The 24,989-nt window shown below is 36.0% G+C and overlaps 1 protein-coding gene across 1 annotated transcript; it reads left to right on the top strand.

Annotated features, from left to right (window-relative positions):
* Positions 1–938: 938 nt before the first annotated feature.
* NCAPG (non-SMC condensin I complex subunit G) lies at positions 939–24,989 on the top strand. The gene is made up of 21 exons (XM_058838212.1): positions 939–1,049; positions 1,644–1,850; positions 2,712–2,940; positions 4,240–4,385; positions 5,226–5,310; positions 8,153–8,345; positions 9,811–9,960; positions 12,028–12,168; positions 13,157–13,280; positions 13,956–14,045; positions 14,198–14,377; positions 14,853–14,963; positions 15,509–15,628; positions 17,146–17,385; positions 17,711–17,892; positions 20,580–20,754; positions 21,188–21,349; positions 22,148–22,319; positions 23,361–23,447; positions 23,889–23,964; positions 24,791–24,989. The coding sequence occupies exons 1-21, from the start codon at positions 939–941 to the stop codon at positions 24,915–24,917; spliced, it is 3,108 nt and encodes a 1,035-aa protein (XP_058694195.1). The 3' UTR covers positions 24,918–24,989.

Genomic DNA, 24,989 nt, shown 5'->3' with positions numbered 1-24,989 from the left:
CGAAATCCGTCTCTACTTACTTTCCCTGGTGGTCCAGGTGACTTCAGTGTTCCCTGGTGCTGGGGAGCACTTTGGGAGAGCGGCTCCAGGCAGGTTTGTCAGGCGCATTTAACTATTTTGGCCGAGATAATTCTGGAAGCCCTCGCCCGCGCCGCTTCCCCTCAGCCGCAGCAGGGCTGATACCGCGTGTGGACGTCGGAACAGCCGCCGGGCAACCGCAGCCTCGCACGGCCCCTGCCCATCCCTCTCCCTCCCAGCCCGCCCTGAAGGGCTTGGAGCACAGATCCCATGAGGGGCTGCTGAGAGAGTTGGGGTTGTAAAAGCCTGGAGGAGATTCAGGGGGACCTTATCACTCAACTACCTGAAAGGAGGCCAGATGAGGGTCGTCATATGCTCACAGGCAACCAGGTATAGGACCAGGGAATATAGTCTTAAAATGCTCCACGTTAAGGTTGGACATTAGGAAGAATTTCTTTACAGAAAGGGTGATTCGACAGGGTGAGTCTTCGCAGAAGGGGTGAGTGGACCGTCCAGAGAGATGGTAAAGTCACCATCTCTGGAAGTGTTCAAGAAATGACTGGACGTAGCACCCAGTGCCATACTCTAGTTGGCATGTCGGCGTTCGATCACAGCTTGGATTCGAAGATTCCACAGCCCTTCTCCAACCGGATCCATTCTGCGAATGTGTTAAAATGGCGACGCCCAGCGCGCGTTCCCGGCCAAAGGCCGCCATTGGCCGCCCGCCATCGGCCGCCCGGCCCGTCCCCTCCCCGCCTCCAGCGCGCGGGCACGAGAGCGCGCCCGCCCGCCCGGCTTTCTCGCGATATCGGGGGCGGTTCCCGCGCCCCGTTTGAAGCTGGGCGCGCGGACGCCGTGGCCGTTGCTGGCGCGCGCGGGCTGTGAGGGATCGGTCCCGGTCCCGCGGTCGCTCCTCAGCTATGGGAGCCAAGAAGAAGCTGTTGCAGGTCCGGGAAGCCTTTCAGCTTGCCCAGAAGCCTCACCAGAACCACGCGAAGCTCGTGGTGGGTCTGAAGAGCACTTATGCTCAGGTACGGCTGCCCTCGGACGACCCGGCGCGGTGGGGAGCTGAGGGTCCCAGCGGCTGCTCCGCGGGTCCCCCGGGGGGCAGGGGTCACCTCCGTAGTGTTCCCCTAAAACGAACACCGGTGTGCCTAAGGCGAGCCCGTCACTTAAAAAGAAACAAACAAAAAGAATCCCCAGCCCTCCACAAAAAAACCCGCCTAATGCCGCAAAACCAGGCCGCTGAACTATTCCGCAGTTGTCTCCTGCGAACGCGGCGCTGAGAGCTGTCCGCAGGTGTTGGTGATGGCCCGGGAAGGTGTTTGGATACCCGAGACGTGTGATGCAGCATGTAATGGATGGGGTGTTGATTATTGTCCTGAAATCTGTCAGCCGGATGGAACTTCGCTGTCGTAATGTGGCTGCTGTGAAGTTAGAACAAATACTTAGGAGGGCACGACAGCGGGTGTGCCCCGACTGCTGACTCTAGCCCTTTAAAAATTTAAATTCAATAGGAAGCTGTCAATTGTGATCCCACTTTATTTTTCGGTGGTACAGCTTTGAAAGATGAACCGGATAGTTGTCTTTCGTTGTGATTTGTTTTTGGGTTTTTTTTCCCCCAGTTGGATGATAAAGAAGGCTTTAATGAAAAATTCATTCACTTCCTCAAGTACGCTATGATAATCTACAGGCGGGAACCAGCAGTGGAACAAGTGATCAATTTTGCGTCTAGATTTGTTACTTCATTCTATCAGATGGAGAAAGAAGATGGTAGCGAGGAGGGAGAAGATAATTTACTTCTGAATTATGTGTTTAAATTTCTGCTTGAGGTACAGTTAACATTTATTCTTACATGTCTAACATAAAAATGGAAACTTTTTTTAGTGAGGAAAAGTTGCTGGTACTTGACAATACTTACAAATTAGAATTTAAAAAGTTAAAGCAGAGCTAGTGCTTGACAAGTAGCACCATCCCCATTCCCCCAACACAAAAAGATTCACCACATTCCACACAATAATCCAGCAACTGGATTTCAAAATTTTGGGCCTTTAAGAAAAAGTGAATGTTCTCCTGTATGGCTGTCAGATATGTAGGCTTTGCTTTATAAGCATGAAATTGTGGAAGTGTGGTGGAAATTAATTTATACTCTTCCTTTGATAGCAAAATATTAAAAGATCTTCTATACAACTGTGGCTGGCATATGTATTATTCTTTTCTGTTTACTGCAAGTGTTACATAGAAAGATAAACAGTTCCAATAGCACGAACACACAAAGAGAATTATGTTTTCCTAAACTATTTATTTGCCATGGAAAGATTATGGATCAGGCCTAAGATAACAAATCATAATTGTTAATGTCTTTTTTTTCTTCTAATGTTTCATGGAGGCAGAGCAATACATTGTCTAATGCACTGCAGGCTGCATGCAGTGGTCAGCATGCTGCTTGCTTTGTAAAGGCACTGCCAATTTTCTAGAGTCACTGATCCGGGCAGTGGGCTGTAATTGCTTTTCAGTTCTGTGACCTTTTTAATCTTAAAAATAAAATAAAATTGGAAAAAACTTTTGAAACATAGAAGTGCATATTTCATTTATTCTGTAGAATATTAGCCACTTAGATGTGCAAATTGATAGCCTTATGTTGGAAATGAGAAAAGTGTGATTATAAGAATACCTTTTATTCTTTCCTTAAGTCTCACGATGCGAACAGCCATGCAGTTAGGTTTCGAACCTGTCAGCTTGTGAATAAGATTTTGGGAAATATGCCAGAGAATGCTGAGATTGATGATGACTTATTTGATAAAATTAATCAAGCTATGCTGGTTAGACTTCAAGATAAATTTCCAAGTGTGAGAATCCAAGCTGTCTTGGCCCTGTCAAGACTTCAAGATCCTAAGGATGAAAACTGCCCTGTTGTTAATAGTAAGTAATATTAAGTAGTATTGGTCTTTCTCTTTTGTCTAAGAACACTTCTTAATTTACATTACTTTATAGCATTTTGAAGCTTGGACTATTTTTTTAGCATTGAGTAAATGGATGTTAGAGAGTGTTCTTGTAATAATTCGTAAACTGTGAAACTCTTTGCTAGAGGAGATGGAAGATACAATTGTTATGTGTATTCAAGGGCAAAAAGCAGAACTGTTAGGAGAGATCTGCTAGGCAATCATATTGGGCTCAGGCTGCTCTGTGAGCTGAATGTAGAAATAGGCTTGTGAAAATGTGTCATAAACTAGAATGGAATATAATGCATATTTTTTCAGTTCTTGCCCTCTAAGCACCCTTTAGTACTATTAATTGAATTAGTACAAAACTCTTAGAAGAGTAGAGATGATAGAGGAAAAACTATTGTTCTCTCAAATTATGATCACTTTTCTAGAAGAGATCAGCATCGCTGCAATGCATGTATCTTGATGATGTTTGTGGATTTCTTTCTATATTGTATGATTCTTGACTAAGCTTCTACTTCCTTTACCTCAAGGTAGACAAAGTGTAGGTTTGTACCAGCACAGCTGTTATGCAAATTGTGCCCTGATTAATCTTTAGATATTGCCTTTTGTGAAAAATTACTTAGTTGGGGTTTTCTGTTGATAAGGTAGCTTCTTTGAAATTTTATTTTCTAAGTGTTGTTTGTAGGTTACTTATTTAGGAGCACATAAATTTCATAGTAAATCATTGTCTCACAGAGCAAGATGAATTAATGTATACTCTGATTAAACGAATTTTATAGTTACTTTGAATTTTGAATAAGGTTTAAGAATATAATAAAAAAGTGTGAGGGATGTGAGGGATTTACTGTAAGAGTTTTGGTGGGCTTAATGGAGATTGCAATTTTCCATTTAAAGGAAAATTTGAGGATCTGCTTCAAAGATAATGAAGAGTTACAACTAGTGAATAGAAATCTTAAAGAGCCAATATTTAGAAATGTTTTTTTTTTCTGCTAGTAAATGACAAAGTTGTTATTTATGGGTGGGATCTAGAGTAGCAATTTTTTGAGTTATTAACTAAAGATCTTAGATTGTGAGCATTATTTCTTTTGACATCATAGCATGTAGTTACCATAAAATCTTGGGGTTGTTACCCTGAACTGTTTCCTAAATTATCAGCTCTGCAGGGGCAGGAGAGGGGTTTTGGTAACAGCTGCTGAATTTTTTTTTAAGTATTTTCTGTTTATCTGTGTTTCAAACTTGTATGAAAGCATGATTATGGCTATTTTATTTTCAGTTTACTGCACGTTGCTTGAAAATGATTCAAACTTGGATGTGAGACGTGCTGTGCTGTCATGTATCGCTCCATCAGAAAGGACTTTGCCAATAATTGTAGGCCGCACTATGGATGTAAAAGAGGCTGTCAGAAAGCTGGCATATGAGGTAAATTGGATCACTTGCCATTAATTTCAAAGGCTGACTTAGAAAAAAGGCTTTAAATCTTTTATTATATTTCACTTAAGACTAAGAACAGTTAAATAATTTATTTTCATTTACCAAAATATTGAGGGGCAGTGATTTAATACAAGTTTTCTAGTTAAAACTGCTGAACTTGACCTTAGAACTTACTTGATAGAAATTACTTATTTTTTATCTATGCATTTTGTGATGTTATTGAAGCAAATTTACTTCCCTGTTATTACATACTGGATGTCAGAACTACAGGAATAGTGAAAAATTGCATAGTTTTGGTATTGCAATTTTGAGAAGTATCATCTGTTACTTATGTTTACATGCGGAGGTAAGAAAGTATGCTAACATGTCTGTTTCTTTTTTCTTGAAACAAAATGTTCTAACAAAATTTTTTACACACTGAACCATCTTCTGGTTTTTTTTATCTTAGCTTAGATTGTTTTTTTTAACTGAATCTCTGTGTTAGTAGGCTTTTTAAGGAAAGTACTAACTTCAGTAATTATTGCAGGTATTTATAATTGTGGGCACTTTAAGGAGAGAGGATAGTTTTCATGTCCAGGTGTTGCATTCAAGCAGAGCTGATGAGCCTCTAAGCTATGTGTTAAATTTATTGTTTACTTTTCATTTTCTTTCATGCATGAGGATATGCTTGTTAATGTATCGATGCAGTGGTGTTGGTATAGGTATTACAGATTTCTGTTGAGCTAGGATTTCTGTGGACAATTAAAACTCAAAGTGTAAAACCATAGGTCATGAGTTCATTTGTTATCATATGTGGATGTTTATTTTAATGTCTTCATTACTTTTAAGGTTTTGGCAGAAAAAGTTCACATGAGAGCTCTGACAATAGCACAGAGAGTTAAATTGTTGCAACAAGGACTTAATGACAGATCTGGTAAGAGATCATAGGTTTCTTAACATCTTAATACTGATGTTTAGGAGAGAATACTTTCTAATGTGTTGGGATCATGTATGCAGAAGCTGTGATGGCAATAATGAGCTTGGAGAGAGTAATGAGGTACCAGAAAGCATTTAGACACATGAAATCTGCTTGCTGCTTTGTTTTTCCAGACTTATATAGTGAACAAACCAGAAAAGAATGGCACTTTCAAAAAACCTGAAAGTCAATGAGCTTTAAAATAGGACCAAATGCTATTAAAATTAAAAAAATAAAAATGTAATTAAACAGAGGTGCATTTAGAAATGTTTCATTACAATTATTTTTGTAACTAATAAATGTATTAAAGGATTTAAATGTGAACATTAATATCAGTTTGAAGATATTTCCTACGTGCTTTCGGAGAGGAATCTTCTCAGCTGGTTATTTTTTTGTTTAGCTTGAATTTTCTTTTAATGGATCTTTGATCCTTATGCATTTCATCATGTGGCAGCTTTATTCTTTTTAATGTCTTTTGTACTTTATCACTCTATAGAAAGAGCCATTCAGAATGTACCCTTAATTGTGTGTGGTGGTTGCCAAGAGATCAAAACATCACCCGCATCTGAGCGAGACAATTTTGGTGCAGAACACTGTTTTGGGTTTTTGTTTCCCCCAACAGCAGCATGAGTATGTGCATGAATTTCACAGTAGAAGCTACCAGATTTACTGAGTGATGATGTGTAATCCCCCTACTTTGTTTGGAAAGTCTTCACTAAGTTGAATTTTACTCTGAGAATTTCCCTTGCTGAGTGATGCGCTACTTGGGAATTGTGAGAATTATGATCTATGTGGATATCACTTAGAAAACAGGACTCAAGTACTGCGTTCATTGGGAACTAGAGCTCTTTAAGGTGTGTCATGCATACGTCTGTTTTTATTGATCTACTATTCTTTTTGGCTAGCTGGGGGTCATATTCTGTTCTTGACAGGAAAGCAAGAGACAATCAACTGAGTCCTTTTTAATGCTCTGTAGAACTACACTTAAAAAGACCACCTCCTTCTGTGTAAGAAGTTTTAGTAGCTTTGCCCACCCCCCCCCCCCCCCCCCCCCCCCAATCCTGAGTAGGTCTGTAGTAGCCTACAGAAGTTTGCCATGTTCTGTTTCTGAAGTCCAGCACTGAAAAACCCATCTTCTGAATTACTGTTTCTTATTGATACACTAGTTTGCTGTTTTATCTAACTAGTTGCTGCTTGTCTGTTGGCTGCCACCACTCCCCCAGTAATGCTTGGTCATGAGATAGACTTCTTAAGGTGAATGCATCTCTCTTAGTCTCTTTCCAAACTGAGGAGGAAACTACTTTCCCTAATTTTTCATGTCATCCTTCACTTGCCAGGAACAAGTATTTGTTATATTCCCTTGAAGAGAAAGTACAGCCTTTCTATGTGGCCTGTCTTTAATGACATTGATGTGTTCAACATAAAGAAATGCCCTCTTTTATGATCCAGGACAGATACTTTCTTAGTGTCTGTCTCTTCCTTAGGATGATTTTACATCCCAAGTGTTGAAGACTTCCTTTTCTTGACACCTAGAATCACAGGGAAAAACATCTACCAGTTTGACTGATATGTTCTTTGCCAGATAAAATGGGCTTGTATTCCAAACTGGCTATTCTATATTGCAAATATTGCAAATCCTGTAACCCTGAATATGTATATCTTTATTGAATTTGCTTATCTGAGTTACTCCTGAGCTAGCAAGTGAGAAACCTGCTCATTCAAGGTATCTACATTAAAATTTTGGATGTTTTTCCATATTGGCTTCAGAACAAGGGCTTATAATTAGATAAGGTCTAGAATACATAATCCACATTCTGCTTAGTTCTACTTTTCAGGGTGAGTTCAGCTCCCATTCTACTGTATTCTACTAGTTTATACTTTTCAACTTCTTGGAGTGGTTTCTTATTCTTAGGACTGTAATTTAGCTTTTTCAAGGCTTCTTTGCAATTCTTTTTGAACTCTTAACTATATTTAAGTGCCACATTTACTATCATGAGTTACCTATAAGAGAAAGATGAATGTTGTCAGTATGTGTGCACTTTGTTTCTCTTATACTGGATACTGTTTTCTGAAAAAGCCTAAGAGCATAATGGTTTTGCTCCCTAGTTACTATGTTTTTACCTTCACGGGACTCCTAGCCTTTCAACTTCCCTGCTTAAGTCTGGGTGAATGCATTAATGAGGTATACATTCTGGATGCTCCCATAGATACTTTTTTCATTGATTAAATAGTACTCTATTGATCCAGGATCTGTTTCTTGTCGTAGTGATGAGTAGGGAGTTAAAGTATTATATGTAAACTTCATAATCTATTCACATAATTGAAATAGCATTAGAATTCTGTGTGTCAATTCAATTCCTGCCTCCAAAAGTAGCTGATTCCTCAAACAGAGCAAGTGTATAACAGTGCTTACCCAGAAGTTGGACCAGATGACCCACCCCCTCCCAGTCTTACTTATTCTGTGATTCTGATTTTTAATATTTCTTTGTTCTGCAGGAGTTTGTGGTTTGTTGGTTTTCTGGGTTGAGGTGCTGTGTTTAGATATAAATGTTTTTTGGATAGAGGCTTTTTTTTTTTTATAAATTCTCTGTGAGGGGAAAACATTGCCTCAGAAAAAGGGTGTGCCCTAGGTAGTTCTTGCTCAGCTGGGTTTTTCTTTATTCAAGGTAATGTTAAGTTTAACTGTATAATAACTTTTTTTGCAAAAAGACTTCTATAGAAAAGTGTTTTGTGAAAGTATGTTTAAAATTTGATATTTTTTAAACTTTGTTTTAAACTATTTAAATTCCTGTATTATTAGATGCTGTTAAGGAGGTAATGAAGAAGAAGCTGCTTCCAGCCTGGTTACAGTTCACTGAAGGGGATGTTTTAGAATTGCTTCATAGACTGGATGTAGAAAACTGCCCAGAAGTGGCCATCCCAGTTCTAAATGCTATGTTTTCATTATCTCCACTTCATGACATTGTTCAGAACTGTAAAAACCTTGACAGCAGGTATGCAGAGCATTCTTTATTTCCAAGAGATGAGCATTTTGTATGAGAATATAAAACTAAATTCCTTTTAACGTCTAACTGGCACATTTCCAGAGGCTATAAGAAAGTTATTTCATTACATTGATGCTTTTTAAAGCCAGACAGGCCCATGTCTATAGCTTTGGAGTGCAGTGCATGTAGCATCTACTGATTTCAAAACATCTGTCATGCTACTAACCAGAATGCAAGGCACTTCATATGATACTGTGCATTTCCTCCCATAATACAGAGTAAGATTTTGCTATTGCTTTTTAATCAGTGACAATTTGTGATTTAATTTCGTCATCTGATGTTCAAAATAATTCCATTCTGATTGGTCTGACTTTGGTCCTGAGCAAAATGAAGTTTCCATTCTGAAAAACTGGGATATCTGAGAATTTTTTAAGTAGCAGATCTGTTAGGCTAATGACATTTTGAAAAGTAAGCCAAATTACTCAGTTTGTAATGAAGCTTACATTAATTTAATTTATGGAAAACACTGGGGTTGTTTTTGTATGAAGTTTCTGAGTACAACTTGAATAATGGAGTATCAGAATGATAAATGGCTAGATTTTTGAAGTCTCTGATTTGTTTGTTAAATTTACATTTAAATAAAGACCTGTCAGATTAATGAGAGGCTGTTAAATGATTAGTTTTCATCTACATGTTGCCTTGGGTGTTTTTGGCTGGGCTTTTTGTTTGTTTTGTATGTGGTAAATCTAAAGCAAAATCAAAATTTTTCATAGTTTACAACTAAAATGGGTGGGATTCAAGGGAGTAAAAAGTACCACCACAGTGATACTATCTTTTCTGTTTTGAGGTAGAATTAATGCACAACTTAATGTTCTGCTTCTGAAAGCAAAGATGAATAGCCATGCTTGGCATGAAAAATACTATGAATCTAAAAAGGAGTGGGGGGTCTCATGATGGATGATCTATGTCAGATCATGAGCTTACAGAGTTGCTGAGAACTTGTATGAGATGTTGCATTATGCTTGCTATTTTGTGTTATGATTGCTACTCCATTTTTTGTGTCAAGATCTTGTATTAAGAATAGAAGAAACAATTCAGAGAAGCTGAAAAACATTTTAATGCAGTTTTTCATTTCTGTGGATTAATGGCGTTCAATTTCCAGACTTGTGCAGTAATAACAATGTTGCTCTAGGACTAAAGGGTTAGACAGAAGGTTTCTGCAAACTGATGAGAACAGCCTTGAGTTAAAATACTGAGAAGGCCAGTGTAGAGAACGGCTTGTGGAGCTCTGTGTCCTCAAGAGAGACAAAGTTATTTTTCTCAACCTATAACTATTTCTGTGGGGAATACCTTTGACAGGGTTTTATTTGCATTTTAGGAAATAGTTATTTCTTATTTTCTAATACTTTTGTGTATTTATTGTTTTAGACTCTTTTATTTATCTCTTTATATTGTTTTGTTTATTTTTGTTTAGAAAGCTGATTCCACTGGAGGATTTAACACCTGAGAATGTGTTATATTGGAGATGTCTTTGTGAATATCTAAAATCAAAAGGTGAAGAAGGTGAAGTTATACTAGAACAAGTGTTGCCAGAACCAGCTATATATGCAGATTATTTATTGAGGTACATTGCATTTAAAAATGTCTTACCACTAAAGTAGAATTTTTTTTTTAAATTAGAGAATATTTCTTTTATTCAAGTGTTCAGGTATCCTCCAAACCCAAAATTGTGCTTGAACAGTGATTTTAGCTTTTCAACCAACACTTCTTTCATTGTTGTCATTTGTGAAAATAAAGTAAAATTTTGCTTCTGTCCCTAAGAGAAGCATTTTTGAATTGAAACTTCCCTTCTCTTTTGTCTGCTCAGGCAGGAGTACTTCCTAAAAACTTACGTTTGAAGGCAGTGACAGAGCTACAAAATGAGACAGTTACAGAACAGTTATTTAACTGGAGGGCATGGGAGGGTGGAAATTAATGTTTTGTTAAGGCAATGTATGGTAATTTTTTTTTTTAGTGGGGTGTTTGTTTGTGTGTTTTGGTTGGGTGTTTTGTTTTTTTGTTTTTTTGTTTGTGTTTTTTTTTTTTTTGTCTGTATGGAATTCTGTAGTCTTAACATAAATTTTGAACAGAATTTGCTTCAGAGCATGGATAATGCTGGGCAATCTTAACTGAGGTGTTGTATCTGTAAAACACAGTGAATCTTCCTGAAATTATAATAAATCAGATCTGCTGAAAAATGCCTTGTATCGATGGATGTTTCCAATTAAAAATATGCATATTCTTTTCTCACTGTACTGGATGTAGTATACTGGTAGTAATTACAGAAGTCATTACTACTTTTCAGTGTGGAATGTGTTTCATAAATGAAGCATCTGTGCTTCCTTAGTTTTGAAATGTGTGTCTGGTCCAGTGGGTATAAATTTATTCATTCATTATTCATTTAACAGTCCATGAAACATTTCTTTTCTAAAAAATCTGTTCATCAAGAGAACATTTGTTCTCTTTCCATCCAATCTTACTCAAAGTGCCTTCAGTTACATTGCACTTCAGGGTGAGGTCAAAATTAATCAGGTTTGCTAGTAATTGTTTATGGTCTCAGTTGTTAAACTCTTCATTGTTGAGCTGTTGTTTCAGGTAATATTTACAGTTCCCAATCCTCTGGTGCACAGTTGTGCAGTGCACTGTGAGGGTGTTGGTTAGGAGGAGCAAGAGCATGCAAGTCATTGGTACTTCAGAAAAATGCAGGAATGCGAGCTGCATTTCAATATTCCCTGTTGCCTGGTGCAGGCAATGCTATTATTGATTGGAAACAATTTTAATTTCAGATGTTCTTAAATACTAGTTGCATGCAAAGTTTTTTTTGCCCTAAATTTGAAGAAATTGTAAAAATTTGCTGAAGAGAATGAGCTGTTACTGAAAAGTATCTACAAAGCTGGGGTAGAAAAAAGCATATTTTTCACAGTTTATGTCAAAATTTGAGTTATATTTTGTGATACTGAATTTTGTACTTGATGTTTCACTTCAGATTTTTTGAACATGCATAACTTTCACTGATTGATAAAAAGAGCAACTGAGTCTAGAAAAATAAAGAAATGGAACAAGCTGATACACTTTCCATGCTATATGGCTGAATGTATCTGATAACAGATGATTATTCTGTGATGTCATACCACTTAATCAGTTTAAGAAGTCACTCTACACTTTCATGATTTTCTTGTACTTTGTCTTCTAGGCAATATAACAATTCTGAACTTGTAAAAAATACATTGTACCTAAATATGCAGAAAATAGTAAGAAAAATGGTACCTCTATACATTTATTCCTAGGATGTTACCTTTATGCAGTTTTACAGAACTGAAATCACATGTAGCATTATTTAACATTTTACTTATTGCATTACATTCACAAAAGGGATTTTTTTAAATGAAGTGCATTATTTTGAAACTGTACATTATTTGATAGAAATAACTTCCTGAAAAATTAGCTATGAAAAGAACACAGTCATTTATTTTTTTAAGGTTTGTACCTAATGTAACCACTTGTTTATACAGGACAAGAAAGTGGTGGGATTTTTTATTGCAGGTGGGGCAGGAATGGATATTTGGATTTGTTTGGCGTATATTTGTTTAGTTATTTATTACTGTCCAACAGCAAATCTGAATGTAATTATATCTGTTCTGTTTGCATTCAGTTATCTTCAAAATATGCCAATTCTTAGTGAAGAACAAAAAGAAGACTTTAATTGTTTTGAAAACCTGATGACAAAAGAATTTATAGGCCAGCAACTGATTCTAATCATAGGCTGCATGGATACCATGGAAGAGGGAGGAAGGTAAACTTAAATATCAAATTTGTGTTACTAAGCTTAAGACATTCATGCCTGAGGACAGGCTTAGAACCTCTGCTTGGAAAAGAGCCTGATCAAACAGACAAAATACAGTTCTAACATTAGCTGGAATAGAATGCAGTCTCCTTAATGGAATTGGTCCTGAAATTGTTCCAAATATTGTCTGCTTACTTTTATGGGAAAGTAAGTTCTAATGCAGATTTAACATTGTTAGGGGAAAAAAATTCAGTTGTTTTCATAAAGTATTATTGAGATTATGAAGTTACAAAACTTCTTATTTGGAGCATAGTATGTAAAAAATTAAGGGAGAAAAATGGATTGCTTCACAATCCAAACTTGTAGCAAGTAGACTGTTTGTTTCTTGTGTTTTTAAGCTATAGTCTTCTAAGACCTAAAAGGCTACAAATATCTTAGGTGCCAGGCTAAATTGGAATGTGTTAACTGAGTCATTCTTAAAATTTGAACAGTCTTTTTGTGTGAAGTAAAAAGAGCGAATGAATTTGGAAATTCATACCATCTCAGGCATTTTGTGAAAACTTGCAATTATGATAGTATAAAGACAGCAGTAATATCAAGCTCTCAGTGGAATATGTAAATATGTGCCAGACTGGCAGGATAGTTTAAGTTGAACTATTTTGGATTTTAGTTTTCAGTCAGATAATTTCCATGAAAGCATTCTGCAGTATTGATACTGACTGTTTCTGTTGGTATGACTTTACTTTGGACAGTAGGGACATCTGATTTAAAAATTCAGCATTTCCTAATCAAGAGAAAGCAGATAAAATTGTCAAAGACAAACATTGCTAGGCAAGAAGATACATTTGACAGTTAATGTAGCTGTGGAGATAAGTTTCTCTCATATTGCATTTTAAAGTCTTCACACTATCACCAAGTTGGTATGATAGTAACTCTCCTGTTTTCCATTTTCTTGAATAAGCAAACATTGTTGTTTTTTTTTTTCTCTCTAATCCAGAAAGCATCTGCTAGTTATTTTACAAAAGATTCTCATTTTACCTTCAACTTCAGCAGCACTTACACCTCTGCTTGTTGAAAGATTGCTCAGTATTGTTAAGGATGAGGACAGAAGGATTCAAATTGTAAGTAATTGTAAAAGCTTGTTTTCTGATCTCTGTCTTCCTCATAAATCAAACAGTCTTTATGAAGCATTGTAAAAGAAATAGCAGTATTTAAATATTGTCTCCTTTCCCCTTGAGTGTTTTTTTTTGGGGGTGGGGGGAGGTGTTTGTTTTGGTTTCTAGCATGCATTCTAGCTGGATTTTGCATATGGTTTGTTTTGGTTTCTAGCATGCATTCTAGCTGGATTTTGTGGTTTTCTAGAGACCTTTATGTTTCGAGATGTGACTGGTGTTGTAAATGCAGTCCCCAAACTAGGAAAGTGTTACACTTCAGTAGCCTGTTCCAGAATACTTCATCGTATTAGATGCAGTGTTTTGACAAAAACATTGAAAGTGAGGATGATGTAGATTTCCAGGTTTCATGTTTCTCTTCCCTCCTGTTAGCTCAGATAGGTACTTAAGGTCCTGTTCCTTGCTTACCCAGCTGAATGGGAGAAAATGGGATTGAAATGTGCTCATGGTCACATTATGTGTTGTCAAATTGAGGGTTATTTATAGGGAACGGGATGCTAAGAGAAACTGCACAGATGTGCATTACTTCTTCAGAAGGATAATATTTTAAATTTGGAAAAGTTAAATGCTTAGTATATATCTGAACTGCAATTAATGACACTAATACACTGTTTATAACAATAGGTTGCAGAAATTATATCAGAAGTTCGTGAACCAATTGTTGCAGTTGACCAACCTGTTGATGCCACTGAAATAAGAAAGCGGGAGCTTAAGGTGAGCAGATTTAAGTTAATAAAAATATTTTTTTAAGCTTAACCATCTAGAGTTTTATATGGTAGGTTAATATTGGCTTAGTGTCCATAGTGTATCACTGCCTAATACCACAGATGTTATTATACTGATTTTCTTTTTACTTTGTATTTCAGCTGGCTGAAATAAAAGTGAAACTTTTTGAAGCAAAACAAGCTTTGGAAGAATGCATTACTCTTCAGGATTTTAATAGAGCATCAGTATTAAAAGAGAAAATAACTGAGTTGGAACACACAAAAAATGATCTGATGAAAGCAGCAGAGCAAACTGAAATTAAAGAAATGCGTGTGGAGAAGGTCTCTTCCCTTCCTCTATTCCTAAATGCTGGTTATGTTTTAAAATTCATTCTTAGTTTTAAAAGAAACTGTAGCTTCGCCTTGTTTCAAATACATTTTCAAAATTGAAACCAAACTTTTATGGTATTCGTATTCTTCTGCAAGTATCGAAGCTGATAATATGCTCTAGCAAAAGATAAATTGTATAGAAGCTGATAGTATTCTCTAGAAAAAACAAATTGCAGTTGAACTGTTCTTTTGTCTTTGAACAACTAAAGAATTCTAAAAGGGTCTTGTTCTTACTATTCTTACTCTAACTGAAAACATAGAAAGGAATTTATTTTGATCATAGCTTATAGACTTGTACAACAAATGTGTAGTGGACAAGAAATGGTTATTTGGGTAGGGAAAAATTATGATTAATGGCCCTATTCTGCCTATCATAGCCACTGTTTATATTGATAATTTTTTTCTCTCTTCCCTGACCAACTTGAAGAATGATCCTGAAACACTGTTGAAGTGTCTGATCATGTGCTATGAGGTTCTGAAGATCATGTCACTTTCTAAAGGCATCAGTCCAACCATTAATGAAATAATTCAATTTCTGGTATGTAAGAATACAAGTAACTTGAACTCCTTAGTAAATGCTAAAATATTGAATGATGCCATTGCATTGTTCATACTCTATCTAGTCTGTTTTTTCTTTTGTGTGGATTTTTACAATTGTCTCCTCAAAACTATTTCAAGTACATCAAAATGGCATCTCTATTTGGTAAGTTGGAACTGGATATTGTTTTTCTGTAAGAATGTTAATGTCTTTTATGAAGAAGTCTGTAGGCTTGTTGTTGTGTGTTGGATTGTTAATTTCCCAGAGTGATCAGCTCCATTTAGTTTGAAAACAAGTATTTATTAAAAACAAACAAAAACAAAACACTCAAGTGACTTTTGCCATTATTTTGTTGCCGATTTCAAACAACACATTCAATCTGCTTCTGTTTATACCTACATAAACAGAGTATTTGGTAATTGCCATTTTTCAATCCTGTATCAAAATAAATTATTTTTAGTTTCAGAGTAAGCATGTTTTAGTAGTCAGAGTTTTATTTTCAATTTATGTATTTTTTCTATTAAGTTGAATATTATTGTTTTTAGATACTTCCAGGTGTAACTAATGTCCATCCAGCTGTGAGAAATATGGCAGTTCTGTGTTTGGGTTGCTGTACCCTTCAGAACAAAGAATTTGCCCAACAACAGCTTCCATTGCTGTTACAGGTAAAATATCTGATGAGAAATGAAATTATGGTCTTTGTGACTTAATAAATAAATCTAATGTTGTATCTATAACAAGCTAACCTACATAGTAATGTTCTTTGAGAACCAGTAATTCCTGATTTTCTGAAGATCTGGAGAGTGTGGTTTCCTGTAGATTTTTTGATGTCTAGTAAGATTCAGTTTATCTCAGTAGTAACATGTTTTCCCTTTGTAAGGTCACCTGTTGTCTTAAAATTTTCTAGTAATTCCTCATCTTTAAGGTCTAACTTTCTCTTCAAATCTGGGTGAAATCTGTCATGTATTTGTTACTCAATACAGAAAAGAGAAGCTGTAGGATTCTCTAGGCCTTCCTTGTGAAACCAAACAAAATGTGTCTGGTTTTCACATTTCTGTTGCATACTTACCTGTGATATTAGGTGTTTAATTTAAATTCAGAATAATTAATGTATTTATATTAAGGATCAAGGAAGAGTTGTAGACTAGAGCATAAAGCAACATTCAAACTAACAAACAATAGCATGGCCAAACATCTATGGATATGGAGCTTGTTAGATGCTGTAATATCCACAGTTCCCATCCTTGTGGTGAATGTTCTGATACCAAGCTAATTATATCAAATATGACACTTGTTAACCCTGAATTTTGACCCTGGCTTTGAGGGAAATGTGGGTGACCATTGTGCTTTTCTAAGAGCGTGTTCAGGCAGACATTGGAGAAATGACAGCAGGAGCTGAGCTGATGTGCTTGGCTCAGACAAGATATTAGAGTTGTCAGTCATAGTAGAAGAACTTTGGGTTCCTAAAAAAGTAACATTTACTATTGTTTTTAATTTGCCTTTGAGTATGTCACATAAAAAAAAAAAGTTTGTTTGGAGAGGATTTCAGTTACATTAGTAATTTAAATTTTTGAGTTAAGTAATCTTTCTGCAGGTACTAAATCCCACAATCTCTATGTTGGCTGCTATCAGAAGCAGGGTGTTGGGCTAAGCAGATGGAGAATCTCTGGGCTAAGCCATGATGCTTGGTTTTACTCGCATGTTATTTAAACTACAATAAATATAGTAACCTATGTAACTTTGAATTTTATTATTCTCTTGGTCCCTGTTGTCTTTTTATATACTGTTGATTTTAATTAAGCTATACTATTATTTAGCTGTATTTCTGTAATGCCTAACACTCTGGAGCTACCACAGGCAAACAGACTTTGTTTGTCCCCTGTCTGATTATGGGTTAAAAAATAAAATTACATCTCACATATGTATGCTCACTCCACGAGTGAAATCAATTTAATTTTATGTAGTGCAGATTGCATAGATGACTTGATAAATTGTTTCCCAGATGGTATTATAAATTCAGGTTTAAATTTGTATCACACCTTCCTAAAGCTTGAAAATTGGTTCAAGTATTTTGAAAAGTTTCCCAAAATAATGAATCCATTGAAAGGAAAAATCTTACTATGCTTAATTTAAATATTGGTGGTCTACAGGAAGATGATATCTTTTTCCTTATTAAACCTAGGTTTTACAAATAGATAACATAAAGATAAAGCTCAGTGCTTTAAAGGCAATCTTCGATCAACTAATGCTATTTGGAATTGAGCCTTTTAAAACCAGAAGAAGCAATGACTCTCAAAGTGAAAGTGGACACATTAGAACTGAAAATGGTGAGGATGAAAGTGAAACAATAGAGGAGGAGGAGGAGGAGACTGCCACAGTTCACAGCCTTCTGAAGCTTCTTTCTGGTTTCTTAGACAGTGAGGTATGGAATTTTATAAAATTTGCCTTAGTTTTGTTTTAAAATTATTTTTGAGATGGCTTATCATCCCATTAGGTTGCTTGGGGATATTATGTGATGTGAATGAAATTAATGTCTAATATATTAAAATATCTGCCCTAGAAAATGACTACAAGTTTATCACTGGTACAGGTTAACATTACTCTTGAGCTGCTTTGCATTCTGTGCAGGTGGAAATATGTGAATGTAGAGAAGTGATTGATAAGATAGGATATAGGCTATTACAGTAAAGTATTGCTGAAAAACATTATGGTTGATGTATTGTGTATATGATGAGTTCTTTCTTCAGTATTCAGAACTTAGGACGGAAGCTGCAGAAGGCATTGCCAAACTGATGTTCTCTGGGAGGCTGATCAGTGCCAAGCTCCTTTCTCGTCTTGTTTTGTTGTGGTATAATCCTGTGACTGAAGAGGATACTCGGCTCCGACACTGTCTGGGAGTTTTCTTCCCTTTATTTGCTTATGCGAATAGGTAATGCTCTTTCTAATTTGTTATATGACAATATACATTGATCTAGCAGCTTTAGGAACCTTTTTTTGGTCTTGTGCCACTAGAAATGGCACAACTGCAAATTAGATTTCGATATCTAATTCAGCCTCCTATGTCTATTGCTTTTGAAAGTACATAATCTCAATCTGTGACCATTCTGAAAACTTTCTATTAATTCCCTTTACCCCTGTGGGTTTGCATGGGTTTTTTTTTTCCTTTCCTAAGCCTACAATTGAAACTGATCTCAAAGATATTGAACAAAATTAATTTAAAAAGATGTGCTTTACTTATTTATGCTGCTGAGCACAAAGGTAGGCTTTGAAGTGTTGCTAAAAAGTAGCTAGCAGGAATGCTTAAAAAGAAAATAATCAGTGCCCAGCAGTTATCAAAGCAGCAGGCTGCTGGTTTGTGGTTTGGGGTTTGTTTTGTTTTTGAACCAAGGAATACTCCAATTTAAATTCACAGCATATTTCAGATCTCCTGTTTATTTTGGTGGAGGACAAAAGAGGTAGAGAGCTTATGTAAGGGAATAAGAGCTTAAATAGCAGTTCTCATCTCCTTTTACCTGCTGCTGAAAGCTTACTTTTCAGTAGCTGCTAGTGGTTTTATCAAGTTAGAACAAACTAAGTATTTATCTGCATTTTTTATAGTTAAGCTTCAATTATGGTGTATTACATTACCTTATCTATTTTTCAAACCAAATTGATTTCCATTTTTGTGTGGCCTATATGTTGCCACATTAAGAGGAGTAAAAAGGGAGTTGTCTTGAAGAGGCAGAAAACCCCAAAGCAATGTATTGCTGTTGTCAGAAAAAAACCAAAGAAAAATACCCAGTTTCTTATAGAATAGGCTTTTTTCCCTACTTTAATTCTTATGAAAGTAGCAGAAAAATTGATTTCTTATGTTTCCAGTGCCTCTGATAATGAGTAATGAATTTAAGCTTTTAACATTGATAATCTTTTACTTGTGAATGTCATCTTCTGATGCTGTGAATTTCATTATCTTTCTTTATGAGTTCTAGAGATTGCCCACCTGAATAATCCTGTGTATTTCAAAGTCATTTGCAAATATGACAATTTCTTGTGGCACCTCATAGATGATCTTTTTCTTGAAAAAATAACATGGTGTATGAGTTAAACAAAAATCAGAAAATCTGAAGAAAAAAATCCTGTGTCTTAATCTGGCTCATTGATTGAGAATCTCTGTTTAGTTATGAAGTCTCATTTATTTTCTGTCTCAAAACATAATCTGCATCCTGGATCACAAATGGTCCATTTTAAGTTGAGTAATTTCTTCAGTGACAGATACTGTATTATTAGAAGCGAGTTATTAAATACCATGTGTAATTCAGAACTTGTCTGCAAATTTGCCATTTAGTAAAGGAGAATTTGAGTAATAAATGAGATTTGGCAGGGGCTCATACCTAAATTTGATACTGATCTCTCACTGAATTTTAAAATTCCATTTGTTTTCTGGTTGCTGCTCTGTTAATCTTTCCATCTGGTCACAGATATAATCAAGGGGCTTACTTTTTGAAATGAAATATTTGAACTCTGAGGAAAAAATGCTGATCCTGAATTTTAAATTATCTGTCATGTCAGAAGGGTGGTATGAGATGCTAGAATAGGGACAAAGTCCTGTAAGCAGTGAATAATTCCTGTTCATGGAATGTCTTCTATAGTGTATTGAACTGTCAGGCAGTATAAGAGGAAAAGCTGCCTTGTTGCCTGTGTGTTGTTAGAGGTGAGGTTTTTTTTCCATTTACAGGGAGTAATCTGAATGATATTTCAATAATGCTTGAGCCAATATAAAGCCTTAAAGCTGCTGAAAGGGACAGTTCTTGCTTTGGTTCTTTTGTAGCCAACTGTAGTGCTCAAAAGGGGTTTTTTGTCAGCTGGTTTGGCTCCATAATCCAGCAGCAAATAATCTGCTTTTTTTAAAAATTACTTGCTTTCTTAGTTTTCTTATGTAGTTATTAGGGTTCAAATAGGAAGTTAATATAAATATCAGCAAGACTAAAGGCTTCACTTCAACTGTACCTTGTACTTTTTGACATCCTGTTAAATTGTTTTGATAAGTCTTGTGTAGCCACAGTTTTAGACAACTTGTTGCAAAACCAAGTGAAACATGATTTTTAGGATTCCTTGGCAGGAGTTGTGATTTTTTTCTCAAAAGAGTTTGTAAGTATTTCTTCCAAAAATCCAGTTAACCACTGCATACTTTTTTTGCCAGGTTTCCTTGCTTTCTTACACAATGAGAAGTACTCCCAAAGAAAAGGGGGTAGCAGAAAGGAGGAATGAGCAGGAAACAAGATTAATCTATGAAATTAATTAGAGAAATGTATTTATGGAAATTTTTATTATAGAAATGTTTTCTCTTGCCCTTCAAGAAAGAACATGTCTGTATATATCCATTGGGTTTTCAGTAGTAAGGATGAATGTTCAACTTCTTCAGAGGAAGGAAGTATTACTTAAAACTTGCTTGAAATACCATGTGCTAAAATTTCAAATGGTACTATGAATCAGTTTTGATATCTTGATTTTGCTGGCTGTTGCTACCAAGTTTGATTGCTCCCACTTTGCTTTCATGTGCCAGGTCAGTGAACTTTCTTCATGGAAGTAAAACCTAATTTTGTCTTATGCTACTAATATTTGATTTCACTGAAACAGATCCAACCAGGAGTGCTTTGAAGAAGCTTATCTTCCAACTTTGCAAACACTGTTAAATGCTCCTGCAACATCACCTTTGGCTGAAGTAGATATCAGTAATGTTTCTGAACTGTTAGTGGACCTTACCAGACCAAGTGGACTGAAATGTCAGTCCAAGAAGTCTCAGGACTATCAGGTACAATGTGTTAAACTGTAGAAAAATAGTACTTGTGTCAGATTAAGAACTACCCCCCTTAGTTTACTGCTGCTTTTCTGGCCTCTGGGATTCCAATAGAATTGGATTAAATGAGTGCCTGTTCAGGTAGTGAAGTTTTTCAGCTTGACACTTTCCTTCCCCTTTTCCTCCCATTTTCTTCCCCCCCCTCACCCCAAATTTCCCCTCCCTCTTACAATTAAAAAATGCTGGTAGGAACTTGCACATGGCTAATTGTTTATATTGTAGAAGATATTTATAAAAATCAGTTGGTGAATGTATTGAAAATATGGCATTTTAGGAAAATGTTTCCTGTGTAAAATTAGCCAGCTGTTTAAATCAGATTGTTCTCACTGCTGTCTCTTGTAAATATTTCCCAGCAAAATTACTGATATCTAATTTCTTTCCTTTGCAGGAGTTAACAGTGCATGATACTTTAGCCATAAAAATTTGCAATGAAATCCTGGCGGACCCAACTGCACCAGATGTCCGTATTTATGCAAAAGCTTTAAATTCACTAGAACTCAGTAGTTCTTCTACAGAGAATCTTCTGGTGTTGCTCAATGAAATTCGAGAGGTAGTACATAAATAGCATGGTTCTTACTTTTCAAATCATTAATAGTCTAATATTCTGATATGCTTAAAAATGAAGGGCCTTTGTTTTTTTACTATAACAACATGACTGGAATTTCTCTTCTAACCAGTCTTGAAAATTAATTTTTGAATCATTTACAATAATCTAAGGTGATATCCCTGCATTAACCACAGACAGTATAACCAGCTTGAAACAGTGTGCCTGACTTGATACATTTCAATATAGTAAGTTCTTTTGATAACTATGGTGTAGTTATTTTAAAGTTAAAATAAAATTCAGTATTAAGTCTTGCAGTTTTGCAGCTTTAATTAATTATTAGCAGCTGAAATTTTACACCTAAACTTGTGGTAAATGGGAAGATCATTAGGCAACATGAAAAGGATGCTTAATTTAAGATGAAGTGGGAAGCGATTGACTTCTATTAATATGGAAAAAAATTGAAATTTGAAAGTGTGGCACATGAACACAATGGTATATAGAAATGTTGATAAGAATGCTGAATCCACTATGGGCATACCATCCACAAGTAGCTGTACTCCACGTCCAATTGCTTTAATTTTTTTTTTTTCAGGTTTTCTTTAAAAAAAATATGAAACAAAATTGGGATTTTAGTGCCTAGTATTGACAGAGAAAGTGTTTCTCCTTTCAGCTTGACTGGTCATTTCTGTCACGTATCCTTTGTGCAGTAATTTCAACTAATCCTATTAGTAGGCAAATTTAATAGATAAAAAAATAGTTGTAAATCTAAGTAGCATTTAACATTAAATGTCTATTCTCCAGAAAGTGGAAGATAAACCATGTCAAAAAGCTATTGAGAAGATCCAAATGAAATTGACCAAGGATCCTAATGTGGGCAGAAACCACTCTGGAAGAACTGAGGAAACAGGTCTCTCTGAAAGGACACAGGAAAGAGACATCACATTGTCTGAAAATACTGCTCACAATGAAGAAGGTAATTCAGGAGGGTGTAGTACAATAGCAGGTGTACAGTTCAATGACTTGATTAGATGTTATGAAAATAAGAAGTAATAGGATTTGGGAGACAACTTCAGCTCCCTCAGCTACTCCCCATATCACACGCACCCTTCCCCAGCTCCATTGCCCTTCTCCAGATTCACTCCATCACCTCAATGTCTTTCTTGCAGTGAGGGGGCCAAAACTGACCATGGGATTTGAGGTGTGACCTCATCAATGCTAAATACAGGGGAATGGTCACTGCCCTGATCCTGCTGGCCATGAAGTCTCTGGTACAAGCCAGGATGCCACTGCTGGCTCATGCACAGCTTACAGACTGGTCCATTACAATTTCATTGCCCTCAAATGGAGAATCATTGTTCCCATGCTCATGGTCATCCAATTCAGGGGACTTGGCAGCCTGAGGTCCATCACTAATATTAAAGAATCAAGCAAATAAAGCACTGAATGGATCTGCTTTTTCTCTAGTCCTGTTAGTCGGATGACTGACCATCTTCAGCAAGTGTTCATCCATTGTTTTGTTTGGACCTTCGGCTTTTACTGTATTTTCAAAAGCTCTTCTTTACTAACTCACAAAACACTGACCAGGTTCAACTGTAATTGAACTTTGGCCTTTTGTGCCTTCTCCCTGCATGTATGAACCACAGCTCTGTCATCTTCCTGCAAAGCCTGACCTTGCTGTCAGAGATCTTGCAGTTCCTTTTTCCTCTTGAGCTACAGAAGGAGGTACCCTGTTCAGACAAGATGATCTGTCCTGCTTGCTCAGCTTCCAACACAGTGGAAGGGACTAAACAGTTGTCAGTAATAGTTTAGGTATGATTGACCTCTGCTGGGGTGGAGTTACAGCTGAGTGATACTTTAAACTTCCTGTTAGCCTTATTTGCTAGCTTGTGGTTTAAAGAAATAGTGGGGTTCAATTTTGCGGCTTTTTAATGTAACAGCCAAAATTTAAAATCCTGGTATTTAAGATAATCAGCTTTTACTTTATGACTTATGCATGTGTTATTCTGTTCAACAGAAAATAATAAAGATGCTCTTAATACTCCAGTTAATGAATTTAAAGAAACTGCAAAAATAAGATCTACAAGAAACAAAACTGGCAAAGGTACAGTAGCTACAATATTAGTTGTTCTTTATAAAATAATTTCATACTAACTTTTTGTGAATGTATAGATGGGAAAGCCATTCATACTCTGTTGTAGTTTTTATAATTATATTTGTTATGACATTAAAGTAGTTTCTTCTGTGGAAATTTTTGTGTTGTTAGACTGTCCCAATAACAGAGATTTCAAAGAAAAAAGGACTGACTACAGGTTTGCAGATAACCCAGCCACATTCTTTGACAGTAACGTACAGGTGTTTCTGGGAAAAGTAGAAAATTGTGGGGTTTTTGTTTTTGGATTTTTGTGACCACATTCTGTCAATGGTGACTGCATATTTCTGTGTTTTAATGCAATATCAAACGCTGAAGAAAGATAGAAACAAAACTAGGTTAAGAAAATAAATTGGTATCAAGATATGAAAAAGGACTTTTGCTTATACTTAGGACAGCAGAAAGCGGCAGAAGTGAGGTCTGTGAGCAGAAGAAAAACTGGTGCAAGTGTAAAACGTGGTCTTGAAAGGTAAATCCTTGTCTTCCCACCATCAAAACCATGATGTCTGTGCTAGCAAGGAAGTTTAATTCAAATGTTTTTCTTTCCCAAACCTGTATGCTTTGATATGCTTTGTTCCTAAAACACTGATAAATATTTAAGGAAAAATATTTCTTTGAACTGGTACTTTTGAAACAGTGGCATATTCTGCCAAGGAGCCTGTGATATTTTTTTAACATACTTTTTGTGTGTTGAGTCAACATACATTCTAGCTGAAAAAAGTCAGATTTTTGATTTACATTATTGCTCTTCCAATTAATTTTTGAAACCTATTTTAATCTGTTCTGTGGAAGTATCAATTTTTAAAATTTAAATTTTTTCCCCTTCACAATTTTGCTGCTTGTTGTCCAACATGTAGTTGACAAGAATCTAGAAATGACGGAAAAGTGAATATAGACAATGGATTTCATCCCTTATGATCATGCAGGATAAGCATTAAGACAACATTTTAATTGTAATTTTCAGCTGTGCTCAAATCTTTCTTAAGCAAGTAATCCATTTATTGTGGACTGTATTGTGACCAGGCTCAGTCTCTCCCATTTGCCTATTTGGTGTGTATGCTTTGATTCCACCTAATTTTGGGGAAATTTTGCTTATTTTGCAACTGCTTATCAGTTGGTTATCTTTACTGCTACTGCTATACCACTTGGAAAATACCAGTATATTCTCAAAAAAGAAAATGTTTATAATTGTTAAGAAGAATTTTTGCTCTTTAAGACCACGTTTCAAGTTTATTCCTATAAAAGCTCTTCAGTTTTCTTAGTCTTTTTTACCTCTTAAATAATCTATGTTGCAGTTGCGATCAGATTCCAGAACCAGTCCCAGTGTCAAGTTCAAGGCCTCAAAGACGAGCAAAAACTTTGGCACTGGAGAAAACCCGAATGAATCTTTCAAGACTGTTGGATGAGGAAACAGATGAATGAAGACAAAAAGAGAAAGTGCCTTTGTCAACACTGGTAGTTAACATCAGACTTGAAAATAAGATTTATTTTTTT

This window comes from Poecile atricapillus, chromosome 4 (genome assembly GCF_030490865.1).
Source record: "Poecile atricapillus isolate bPoeAtr1 chromosome 4, bPoeAtr1.hap1, whole genome shotgun sequence".
Taxonomy (NCBI): domain Eukaryota; kingdom Metazoa; phylum Chordata; class Aves; order Passeriformes; family Paridae; genus Poecile; species Poecile atricapillus.
Note: the sequence above shows the minus strand (reverse complement) of the source record. Positions and strands in the feature narration are given on the sequence as shown.